The 13,001-nt window shown below is 39.9% G+C and overlaps 1 protein-coding gene across 1 annotated transcript; it reads left to right on the top strand.

Moving 5' to 3' along the window:
* Nucleotides 1-3,933: 3,933 nt before the first annotated feature.
* Nucleotides 3,934-11,381, top strand: LOC113122570 (protein lifeguard 1). The gene is made up of 11 exons (XM_026294005.1): nt 3,934-3,969; nt 4,864-4,972; nt 5,226-5,394; nt 5,768-5,846; nt 6,309-6,362; nt 6,802-6,892; nt 7,059-7,096; nt 7,758-7,845; nt 9,581-9,670; nt 10,184-10,231; nt 10,805-11,381. Exons 2-11 carry the CDS (start codon nt 4,868-4,870, stop codon nt 10,955-10,957), a joined length of 915 nt encoding a protein of 304 aa, XP_026149790.1. The 5' UTR covers nt 3,934-3,969; nt 4,864-4,867; the 3' UTR covers nt 10,958-11,381.
* Nucleotides 11,382-13,001: the final 1,620 nt, after the last annotated feature.

Below are 13,001 nucleotides of genomic sequence, written 5' to 3'. Positions count from 1 at the left end.
GTGAGCAGTCAGAATGTGTTCAGATGATTTTGGGATGGTTGAATCACAAATCGGTAGATTCCAATTAAATGGTAGAACTTTTCCAGAGAAAATAGACTTTTTTGTTTAGACAGAAACATATAAAGAAACAGCAATAAGTTCAGATGCAAGTTAGATTTAGTCAACACAGCCAAAATCCTTAGTAAAACAGGATTTCTTACATAAATTATTTCAGCTCTTTTGAAGTCGCATTCTCCTAATTTGAACAAAACCGTTTCATAATTGAATCCAAGATCTCAAAGAATTTACAAATCTCAAAGTAGCATGTCACGTTTAAATAATATGTGGGTAAATGGAGACTTAACTGTGATGCCTTCAGAACTGTCATGCAGCTTTAGATCTAGCAGTGTACAGTATGTTCGCACAGAATTGTAACAGCTTGAAAATTCAGTTTGGTGACTCAGCTGTCTGGGTACTGAAACATGAAATCTAGTAGAGTGCTATTTTTTAAGCCTGCAATGTGGATGAATAATGCAATAATGTCTTTCATTATCAGCGCTCTTGTTATATATTCCAGTTTTACTGGTAAAAGTACCACAATGGTGTGACATCTTTATTTTGAGGCATATAAAAAGTTAATCTGTTGGAGTGTTTGAAGTAAAAATAAGTCAGGAAAAGTTAGAAAGGCAGATAATGTCCAACAGCGTTGGTGCACTGCAGTAAAAGTTGTCAGTGTCCTCCTGATCATCTTTGACCTGAACTAGGTTTGGTCCCAACCCGATTTCACAAGCGGGTATGTGATGATTACTCATAGGAGCCACCCTAAACAACTCTGTTCTATGTCTTAATATCCGTTTCAGTGTCTATCACTATTCGGTTTTGTTCTCACGAGTGCACAGAAGCTCACTGGACTTGACCTGGAGTTATAACTGGCATAGGCACTAAGGTGACCGTAGGCCCCCTGTTTGTTTGCTTCCTAAGGTAACCAATATATAACAGCAAAGAATCCACAAAACACACTTTGAGACAGACTAGAGTAGCACCAAAATCCAGACCACTACCCCAGCAGTTAGCACCTAAGAGAAGTGTACCAACCAGTCTAACGTTTATACGGTCTGGCTCAGTCATACCACTCCTAGAACCAGAGCTATGTTAATAGAATAATGACTTACATCATTTCCTTGATATGTTGTTATTGTGAGAATTTCTCACAACCTCACAGATGAAAACATCACTGTTATTGGACAATTTGAGTGAATGTAGTTCAGGTAATACCTGCAGCACAATTGATGGCATTCAATTAAGTTCCTCATTGAATATATTTATTTATAATTCAGTAATAGAGGGCTCATTTGTAGGCAAAGCTAATGTAAAGTCTGACTCTAATAAGGATAAATGCATCTGCAGAGTTGCACTCTCAGCTACAGTAGCATCATTTATTAAATCAACTGGATGTTCAGTTACTGTAATTATGTCCATTGAGTTAGTTTGACTCATAATGCAAGTCATTCTGATACCCAGTGCAATACTGATTTGGTCATCATATTGTTCATTTTATTGAAATATTATTCATGCATGCATTATATTATTAATTGGAATACAGTACAGGCTGTCTTGTTATTTACAGCACGTGCAGACCCGTTGTGTAGTGTGAGACACTGTAGAACTCTCCCATCAGCCATATATCCTGCTGAAATTCTACATTAGCAGCTTCAGGAGGGTTGTAAATTAGAAATGAAGAGGCGTCCAGTGACAAAGACCTCCAGACCGGCACTGAGGCTCTCTGAGGCCACACAAACCATTTCAATTCTCCAAATAAATCCTTCTGTGGCCAGAACAGCCAGGAAGCAGTTATTTACAACTGCATGCAGCAAAAAGAGAAACTCACATGATGGCTACATCTCTCCAGAATACCCCTCTCTATGATCCTCAGTCCCAGAAGCCCCAAAGAGCATCATAGCAGTCTGACAAAACAGAGCTGTCACACTCTCTATGCATTGCAAGTGGACACACTATCGCTAGCTATCTTTCTTCTGTCTTTGTTTCCTTTCTTTTCTTTTGTCCTTCATTCTCCCATTTTTATCCTTACTTTATATATATATATGCCCTTCCTTCTGTTATCTTCCTTTCTTCCATATTTCCTCTCTCCTGCCTCTCCTCTGTCCTTTCTTCTTTCCCTCGATCCCTCGATCCTCCTGTGTTTCCTGGCCTGGCCACAGCTTTCTGCTCTGCACACATTGTGCTCTGTGCGGTTTCACCCTCATGTGTTGCTCCTGTTTGGACAGCACTCAGACGATCAGACCTGTGTTAAATGCGGCCTCACACTGGGCTCTGCACTGATTGGTGTGTCAACACAGGCCTGATTTCAACTGCTTGCTCAAATGTGTCTTTGTTTGTTGTGCCACCCATTCAAATCCAGCTCAGATCTCATGACTGAGAGAAAGCTCATCAGATTTGAGCAGACAGTGTAAATCTAGCCCATGTTGACTGACACACCAATCAGCAGAGAACAGAGTGAAAATCTGCATTTTGTGGCAGAAATGTTGTTTGTGCCTGTAAATATGATGCTCATGATACTACGTGACAAGTCTTTATTTGGATATTAATTACTTCTCTTTTTTTCTAATAAACTGAAAGAACTGTTTTTTTTTCCTCTGGTAGCAACACAAAGATCACATGTAGTTGTGAATTTGATCCTTTACTTAAGATGAACAGGCTGCTGTTTTAAGGGCCGTCTCTGGAGGATTTGGTGTTGCTGGTTATTTGGGGAGGTGGCAACATGAGAAAAGGGAAAGTCACAGCAAATTCACTGCAATTAATAGGAGAAGCACAGGAGACTACTGCCCCCTAGTGTTTGCCTTAAATATGTATACTTTGCGGCTATGAAATATTTGGATTAAACAAGTCTCTTCTTAGAGATGTGCATTGGTCCAGTGAATTTTTAATTGACACCAATATACCATCATTTATATATAGTATGTATGTAGATTATATCATATCATTACCTGCTGATACTGTCATTTCTAAATAATTTGTTCTGTATGTATTAAGTAGCTTCAGTTAAATCAAAACCCGGAGTGGCTGAGAGTTTGTCTGTGTGGGAGGAGCATCCATTGTCCATTGGTAACATAATAATTAAAATTTCATCTAGAGGTTAAGTATTTAATTATGTCCCTGAGGCATAATCACTTCAAATATCACATCAAAATGTTTAGTGTAATTAAATGCAATCAAAGCTGAAAAATGGAAATTACAATTTATTTGAGCAATGTTTTTTCATAGAATATGGATTCATCCTGGACTGGTTTCTCATTGTGGTTCAAATCTTCAACTATATCCCTTTCGATGGCAGTTCTCCATGGAGAAGCACTAAGACTGTATTGACCTACATTACTTCATGTATTTTCAGCATTCAGTATGTCTTTATCTATTCTTTTTCAGTCAATGTCTGTAATCCCTTTGTGTGGGTTGGATTGATGGCGTACATCATTCATTCGTCTCTCTGTTGCTGGATGGTTTCCACAGGCAGGTTGCTGTTAATGTGTAACCAAGGCGAGCCAGAAAGGTCACATGACTTAGACGAGTGCACACTGGGCTGCATTGATCATTTTGTACAATATATGATGAAATGTTACAGGCATATCACGTACAGCAGGCTAATGATGTATCATTATGAAAAAATGGAAAAACAAATCTTTGTCGAATTGTGTGAAAGCACCAGTGTTAAAAGCCTGTGTGGATCAGCACTGGTGGAAGAACAAGGTAACAATGGAGTTTGCTCTGATGAAGTGCCAGCTTGGTTGGTTTAATGGCATTTTGAGAACTTCATCCAAGTATCCAATTGAGCTTAAAGAAGGATACATCCTTTCCCCCCTGGAGCTAAAGGCCTGTCTCTGTGGGAACTGACTGATAGCAGGTAGACTTTGCCCTCAAGGGAAACCAACACTACAGGAAGAGAAGCAGTGCAGATTCCTGGCCGTCACAGCAGAGGTAAGGCACAGTATAATGGATTAGAGCTGTATTTAATTGATTTGTTTGAACAGACCTTAAGTTAAACTGTGATTGATCACTTTGTGAAGACTTTAAAAAAAACACATGGGCTTTTTTTTGAAAGGGGGGGTTACTTCTCAGTGATGATGTTTGAGGACGATATGAAAGCAAATGGGAATAAAGTCCACTTCCAAATATTATAGAATATGTTTTTGTCTATGTTTATATGTACTTTCACTTTCTTCTGTACATCAGACTTTACTTTGGGGGGTACCTGAGTTAAAAATAAGTTTGACTCTTAGCTCAAACATATTTTGAATGTCACTGCTGATTACTGATATTACAGGTAGTATGTATGTTGTGATTAAACCATGTATAGACAGATCTGTATTCTTTTGAATGTGTGAATGCTGCGTTTGCTCAGCATTGGTTCTTACCTAGCCAGTGTAGTCATTAGTTTACTGCAGGTTTATATCATACAGAACTGGTTATTGTGTAACCAATAACCAGTTGATTTCTTTAATTAATGCAATACCCAGGACTTGAAAGTGTCATGTCTTTACTATATATAAAATAAAATCCCTGTGTTGACTGACTGTCCTTGTTGACAACTGAATTTCTTCTGAGCTCAGTCAACCACAACCTACTTGGCCATTAAATATACATACAGCTCTATTAAATGGTGGCTTAAGGCCATAATTATGTTAGTCATGGATGGCTTTCGGTATTTGTGTGATGCATCATTTTCTAATTATCCATTTATTTGTTCCACACTGACATTGGCCCATTTGCCAATTTATCATGATGAAGCTACTGATGCTGTTTCTAAAGATGTTTTTGTGTCTCAGCCATGACCTTAACTTACCTTTATGTGTGACATTTCTTCTCTCTCAGCGGAATGGACCAAACTAACAGCAGCAGTAATGATGGAAATGGACTTCGTCCCCCTCCGTACAACTTTCAGGACAGTGGAGAGAATCGTTACACAGGGATGAGCTATCAGGTTAGCAGCAATATTAGAACATATTCATAAAGAAGACAACAGAGGAGGGAGTGAACTAAAAACTGACTTTGTTCCAGTTCAGTCTGGATTTAATACCCTACTGTTAGTACACACTATCAGGTTTTGATAATAAAACTATCATAAAACTGTCCACAAGAACTGTTTGCCCATTTGATTACACAGGGATGGTTGACTTTTCATTCATTCACTTCAAGAATTAGCTAAGTCTTCTATTCACCTTATTTTCATCCAGGTGGGGAAGGGGAACGTTGCAGTGGTCACTCCTCCTGGCACCTACACTGACATGTTCAATTCTGAGGGCACTACAGCAGCTGGAGGAAACCAGCAGTGTGGTCAAGCTCCACCTGACTACTCCTGTGGTTTAGAGGATAGCAGCTTTAGTGATGCTGCCCTACGAAGAGGTGAGGAAAGACAGAGGGAGAGACCAAGAGAAATGTTTGAACATGTTTGTTTGTATGGCCAAAGCTGAAAAGGAATAATATTTACTCCCTTATTTGCTTTGCAGTGTGTTCTTGAAATTGATTTGAAATTGAAAATTGTTCCCTGCTCTGTGCTGTACCCTGCTTCAGCTCTTCACCTCCCACACAACACAAATCATTTTAAATGAGAGGATGAAATGTTGAAAACTAGTTTTGAAAGGTGGTGTAGCATAAACAACCCTACATGTCTGTTTTCTTCACTCTAGAAGATTGTTGTTGTTGTTGTTGTTGTTTTCAGCCTTATAACTGTCTACCATTCTGTCTGTTATGTGTCTGTGTCTCCCGTTCTAAGCAGATTTCATAAGGAAAGTCTACCTGACTTTGATGATTCAGCTGCTGGTGACAGTTGGGTTCATCTGTGCATTTTTGTACTGGTGAGGCGTCATAACACAAGGGAATTCCTTCCAAAAAACCCGGCAAACCCATGTCAGGCACCTATTGTATACAAGTATCCACCTTTTTTTAGTCTATGTGATATTGCCCAACATTAGAGTAACACAAGTACTATAGCTGTCCCCAGAAAAACACCATGCAACCTAGTACTGCTCAAATAATCATAAATATGTGAGGTGGGAAGATGGCAGAGAATAAAAGAGCATTTCTACTGCATAATATTTTGCTTGCAGTAGCTTGAAAGCTTTATATGTTTTGTATAATGGATATGGTAGAACGCTGCTACAGTAATTTCTTTTCATAAATTGTATTCAGCTCCCATGTGCGCAATGCTCTGTCCTCTGTTAATATTTAATAAAATCATTCTACTACCGCTATCAAATAAATGGCGACTCTATTAAACAATCCCCTCTCCCTCTCTCTGTTTTTTTTTAATCGAACAGGGACACTCTCAGGAAATGGACATGGACCAACACCTGGTTCTCCTATGCCATGTTGTAAGCTGCCCAAAACACTCAGACTGTGAAGACACTGCACACTTGTTCTTATTTTGACACAGAATGCAAGTTACGAAAAAAATAACACATTTAAAAGCTGAGACCATTATAAAGTCCACAAAACACTAATATAAATCTACACAGTACAGTTCATACATCTCTCACAGCCAGTGACATGCATTAACAGAACGAATACACTTTTTTGTTTTAACCAGTTTGACCATCTGCAAATGCCCTAATTTGTGAGCTGTCCAAATAAAAATGTCACTCATGGGAAATCCATGAAATAAATCGAAGTGTCACATCAGTCTGACTGCAAGAAACTGCCAAATACACTATGCATATAAAAACACATTTTCAACTGTTTTTTTTTTTTTTTTGCTGTCTTCAGTCTGTTTATTTGCTATTTACGATACACTCTATATTCTTTGTGAAATAGGGCAGCAGTGATTGTGCTCATTGTGGCCATGTCCTGCTGCGACAACCTTCGTCGTCAAGTCCCTCTCAATTTCATCGCCCTGGGCCTGTTTGTGAGTAGACGCGGTACCAGCCAGGCATCAAATTAAACCCCCACCACACCTGCTCTATTCCACAGTATTTTTTTTTGGTCATGTATTTACTTTCCATTTGTCTCCCCCTGCCTCTGTCTCATGCTCTCTCCCTCTTTCTCTCTCTCTGTCTCTTTCTCTATCTCAGACTATTGCAGAGGGCCTGATGCTTGGATCTATTGCAGTGTGAGTGTTAGTTTCCCAGGACAAATCCCCACCTGATGCTTACTCATTTACACAATAACAACCCTATTTGATCCATATCTGATAGTGTGTTCGATGCCAGCAATGAAGCCATCAGCCCTGATACGATGTTATCATAGTTGGTTTGCCAAATTAAAAAGGATATGGAGTCATATTTTGCAGGTGGTGCTGAAGATAAATCAGAAGCACTTCAAAAACAAACATTTCAAAACCATTTTTTTCCCTTTACCAGTGCCTACATAAACACAAGTAACCATTTCCATCTGTGAGGTATTTCGTTTTTAGCAGGATGCCACTCTGTCAGTAAAGCTATAAGATGAGGCCTGACTATCAAAACTGCACTCATATTATCATATTTATAGGGTACTGCCATAACTGAAGCTGTAACTGATATGAAATGAGTATAGGCAATACATTATGCAGTGCACGTCCAGTGGGGGTCTCCACTATTACTCTGGTTAAGGTAGATAATTCAGATTATTTCAGGAAAAAATGCCACATTTCTAATAAAACTAAAATGTTTTCCCTTTAGGAAAGAACAGAAACCCACTGTTTGCCTATCCACTCTGCTCTCTGACTAGTTAGACATGATATTATAGGGTGCTGTTCTCACTGCATATCTGTTTGATATTTCTCTCTGCAGGTACTTTGATGCAGAAGCTGTTCTGTGGGCTGTGGGGGCAACAGCGCTGGTATCTTTTGCCCTGAGTGTATTTGCTATGCAGTCAAAGGTAAGATCTGTACCACAGTCTGAACTCAGTTTGCAGTGTGGTCGAAAGTGAAAGGTCCTAAACTGCAGCAACTTTGCTATGCAGTCAGGTAAGTGTCCAAATACTGTAGTGAGCCCTGTTTCCTGTGTGGTCAGAGAGGATCACTAAGCTTTGGCCAGGTTTTCTGCTGCGGTATTTGTTATTTTCAGTCAGGAAAAGGTTTTTAGAACTCTGATGCTGTCCAGTTATATCAAGCTCATTTGTTACATCCCCTGATGGATAGAGTTTAAACCTCTGTGTGGTCAGCCCTCACTCTGGAGTCTAGAAATGGTCTGGAACCTTGGTTATTTGTCAAGCCCCCTGCCCTGTTGTTTTTGTTTGTCTCCTTTTGCCAAACACACAAGCAAACAAACTTCATATTTTAAAAGGTTATTTCTGAGAGACACTTGGGGACATGATGCTCATCCAGCAATATCTATTTTAATATTAAGTCATATCTGGTAAGGTTTGTGCAGTGACATGCAGACGCACTTTAAAGGACGAAAACTGACAATTTGACTGTTGACTTGCATATAATTGCAACAACATTTGAACGTGAACAACTGATTCGTCAAACTGTCGTCTCTTCAGAAACATAGTTTACATTTCATTTTATTTTGTGTGTGGGAGCACCACACTTTAATATTATGAATCTTTTCTAGTGATGGAATTTGATTTATATAAAATAGATTATGCTGTAACTGATGCTTAAAATTTCATTAGAGGTTACAACATGAGTGTTTTATAACAAAAGTCAGTTTGCACAAGTGAAGAGACCTTTTGAGAATCACATCATTGATAACTTGGCATGCCACTTTAATAAATGGCTTATATTCAGAACAAGGTAGTTATACAGACAGGGAGATGAAAAGTAAACAAGGGAAAAAGATGTGGGCTAAATTCAGATTGCATTTAAAGTCGATTTTAATTACTGCTAAATTCAGTTTGGCATTTCACACATGTTGCCACTGACTGTATGTGATGGAGCTGCAGAGATTTATTCTTTCTGCCTAGACTGGATAAAACAAAAAAAGCAGGTGTCTAATGACAATGCTGAGAATATACTGTATCTGGGCTTAAATGCTTTTGACTCATTATTGATCTGCTGCACAAAAGCATATTTATCAGCTTTGAATAGCCTGCATAAACAGGTTAATGCTGTAATATGGATAGAAATATAGCTTTATTGTCTGTGTGTGAATAATCCAAACAAGTACTTCATTCTGTGTAACTTCGTGTTCATCTCGCAGCTGCCCGCACCTCTGGCTGTGCAGGGCACACTGTGCACAGAGCTCTTTTGTCTCTGTCACTGTGATATAAATGTCATACAGACTGCCTTGCATGTTCCTCAGGTGATCAGTGTTAAGTGATTCTCATGAAGTACCTGCCATCTTTTTTCTGTCGATGTGAAAAGGGCATGCAGGCCAAAAGGCCACCTCCGCTCCTCTCCTCTGTGCATGCCTTGCATCTTGTTGATTAATTATACAGGATCATTATATCCAAAATCGTTAGGATTTTTTGTGTGTTGAGCTGCAAAATGTCTCCATCATCTAGTGATCTACAGCGCCTCCCAACACAGCTGCAATGCAGATGACCTTGGGTGCCTTGGCTTTTACAGCAATGATGAATTTAAACGAGAGATGTTCTGTCTACAGTTTTCTGTTTGAGAGGCTTGTCACATTCAGTGTCTCTCTCTTTCCTCCCTTTCTGGCACCAGTGGGACTTCACTGCAGCAAATGGGAGTCTGTGGGTGTTTGCCTGGACTCTCTTTTCATTCGCATTGCTTTGTGCAATCCTCCGGTCACAGGTAAATCAAGGAGTCATTGTGTTTACACCTTTGTTTGAGGTGAGAATAGGTTTGAAATGAATTGCAGCAGTGTGAACTTAGAGACAGACAGTATATACAGCCTCATAGCTTTTATCCTTAGGATGTACTGGTGCTGACCTGTGTCCTGAGCAGACTATAAAGAAGTGAGCATGTGCTCTCAGACCTCCCAGGAGGTGCACTGATCTCAGACTAATGCATTTAAATGTACACTGCTGTTTACTCTGACCACTGTTTGTGTTTTAGCCTTAAGCTCGGAAGTTACAGAAATAAGCATTCAATTGATTTTAAATAGCTATTTTTACACGAGACAAATGAACTGGATTAGAAAATGAACACTGCTGTTTAAAGCAGTGTATGCTCACTTTTTCAGCTACTGTATGAAAGTCTGTATAGAACATATACTAATCTATCATTTTACTAATAATTGTAAATTAGCATAAAATGAATGGGTTGTTGAATGCCTCTGCTGATTTTGTCTGATTCTTTCAATAGTATCTTTACATCATGTATGCCTGCCTGGGAACCTTGCTGTTTTCTTTAGTAAGTACACTCAAACCTGCATGACATATGTTTTTTTGTAGCGCAGGTTGAAATGAGAAACAGACTGAAATGACCTTTTAAACTGAAAGACACCATCATCAAAGTAGCCTTAATGACAGGAGAGTGCATGCGATACAAGATTTGATCCCAGGGCCAAGTATCCTGCCACCAGTTTGTCACTGTGGTTAGTGTAAAGTGAGTGACTCTGATGTCCTTGTGCCCTTTAATTTCAATTATGCACTGCTTAACAGCAGTGGGCTTCATCTTCACAGTCACCTCTCTGCGTGCCTTTGGCATTAACAACAAATGTTGCGACCCATCTCTGTCAGCTGGTGGAACAAACTGCGACTGCACACAGAGCTGAACAGACTGTCAGCACCAAGTCACAAATGTGACTACCCGATTATTTATATGGTCTGTTATCTGCACAGTCCCCTCTCTCAAGCAAGAACTGCTCCTTGTGTTTCTTTTCTTTTCCTCTAACCGCCTCTGTCTCTCTTGTCACACAAACACGCTGTCTTCAGATGTCAGTGCTGGTAGCGTTGCAGCTCATCTCACTCTGTCTCTCTGCAGTACTTGGTGTTTGATACCCAGCTTATCCTGGGTGGAAAACACAGGAAGTATGAACTCTCTCCTGAGGAGTATGTGTTTGCAGCTCTCAACCTCTATTTGGACATCGTCTCGCTGTTCCTTCTCCTGCTACAGCTCATTGGCCTCTGCCGCTGACACTCAACCTCCATGACTTACATGTAAAACTCCTACTTTTGTTTAATTATCTATTACAACATAAATACAATGTATCTAGATTCATATTAATATCTACTGTCGGGTCTAAACACATCTGCTGTTATTTTTGAGCATATAGAGGATGTTTTTGTTGTCCAACATACTGTTATGTTATAGTCATGTAACTGCCAATCAATTGTACACTGCAGTATGCTGAATAATCTTACTAAACTAATAATCTCTGTTGAGAAGATTAAAGGTGGTAATTTCTCCTGTAATTTAAATATAGTGAAATGATGCTTGTGGAAAATCTGAATCCACAAACCAAACCCTATTAAAGGACAGAATCTGTCAGCTTTGCAATCCACATACAGTGGGTACGGAAAGTATTCAGCCCCCTTTAAATTTTTCACTTTGTGTCATTGCAGCCATTTGCCAAAATCAAAAAAGTTCATTTTATTTCTCATTAATGTACACTCAGCACCCCATCTTGACAGAAAAAAACAGAAATATAGAAATTTTTGCAAATTTATTAAAAAAGAAAAACTGAAATATCACATGGTCATAAGTATTCAGACCCTGTGCTCAGTATTGAGTAGAAGCACCCTTTTGAGCTAGTACAGCCATGAGTCTTCTTGGGAATGATGCAACAAGTTTTTCACACCTGGATTTGGGGATCCTCTGCCATTCTTCCTTGCAGATCCTCTCCAGTTCTGTTAGGTTGGATGGTGAACGTTGGTGGACAGCCATTTTCAGGTCTCTCCAGAGATGCTCAATTGGGTTTAGGTCAGGGCTCTGGCTGGGCCAGTCAAGAACGGTCACAGAGTTGTTCTGAAGCCGCTCCTTTGTTATTTTAGCTGTGTGCTTAGGGTCATTGTCCTGTTGAAAGGTGAACCTTCAGCCCAGTCTGAGGTCCTGAGCACTCTGGAAGAGGTTTTCTTCCAGGATATCTCTGTACTTGGCCACATTCATCTTTCCTTCAGTTGCAACCAGTCGTCCTGTCCCTGCAGCTGAAAAACACCCCCACAACATGATGCTCCCACCACCATGTTTCACTGTAGGGATTGTATTGGGCAGGTGATGAGCAGTGCCTGGTTTTCTCCACACATACCGCTTACAATTAACGCTAAAAAGTTCAATCTTGGTCTCATCAGACCAGAGAATCTTATTTCTCACAGTCTGGGAGTCCTTCATGTGTTTTTTGGAAAACTTTATGCAGGCTTTCATGTGTCTTGCACTGAGGAGAGGCTTCCGTCAGGCCACTCTGCCATAAAGCCCCGACTGGTGGAGGGCTGCAGTGATAGTTGACTTTGTGGAACTTTCTCCCATCTCCCTACTGCATCTCTGGAGCTCAGCCACAGTGATCTTTGGGTTCTTCTTTACCTCTCTCACCAAGGCTCTTCACGATTGCTCAGTTTGGCTGGACGGCCAGGTCTAGGAAGAGTTCTGGTTGTCCCAAACTTTTTCCATTTGAGGATTATGGAGGCCACTGTGCTCTTAGGAACCTTGAGTGCTGCAGAAATTCTTTTGTAACCTTGGCCAGATCTGAGCCTTGCCACAGTTCTGTCTCTGAGCTCCTTGGGCAGTTCCTTCGACCCCATGATTCTCATTTGCTCTGACATCACTGTGAGCTGTAAGGTCTTATATAGACAGGTGTGTGCCTTTCCTAATCAAGTCCAATCAGTTTAATTAAACACAGCTGGACTCCCATGAAGGAGCAGAACCATCTCAAGGAGGATCAGAAGAAATGGACAGCATGTGAGTTAAATATGAGTGTCACTGCAAAGGGTCTGAATACTTATGACCATGTGATATTTCAGTTTTTCTCTTTTAATAAATTTGCAAAAATTTCTACATTTCTGGTTTTTTCTGTCAAGATGCGGTGCTGAGTGTACATTAATGAGAAATAAAATGAACTTTTTTGATTTTGGCAAATGGCTGCAATGACACAAAGAGTGAAAAATTTAAAGGGGGCTGAATACTTTCCGTCCCCACTGTATCTAGCCACGTGCTTTCTCTAGAATGTCAACTGTATGAAGACAAA

The sequence above is a fragment of the Mastacembelus armatus genome, chromosome 16 (genome assembly GCF_900324485.2).
Source record: "Mastacembelus armatus chromosome 16, fMasArm1.2, whole genome shotgun sequence".
In the NCBI taxonomy this organism is placed as follows: domain Eukaryota; kingdom Metazoa; phylum Chordata; class Actinopteri; order Synbranchiformes; family Mastacembelidae; genus Mastacembelus; species Mastacembelus armatus.
The sequence above is the reverse complement of the archived record's forward strand: the minus strand, read 5'-3'. Positions and strand labels throughout refer to the sequence as shown.

What these genes read in the sequence shown, in the direction of transcription:
- LOC113122570 (XM_026294005.1), top strand. Translation starts at nt 4,868, where the DNA reads ATGGACCAAACTAACAGCAGCAGTAATGATGGAAATGGACTTCGTCCC. An exon ending in ATCTGTGCATTTTTGTACTG is followed by an intron (nt 5,847 to 6,308) that starts GTGAGGCGTCAT and finishes TTAATCGAACAG; the next exon opens with GGACACTCTCAGGAAATGGA. An exon ending in TGGTTCTCCTATGCCATGTT is followed by an intron (nt 6,363 to 6,801) that starts GTAAGCTGCCCA and finishes TTTGTGAAATAG; the next exon opens with GGCAGCAGTGATTGTGCTCA.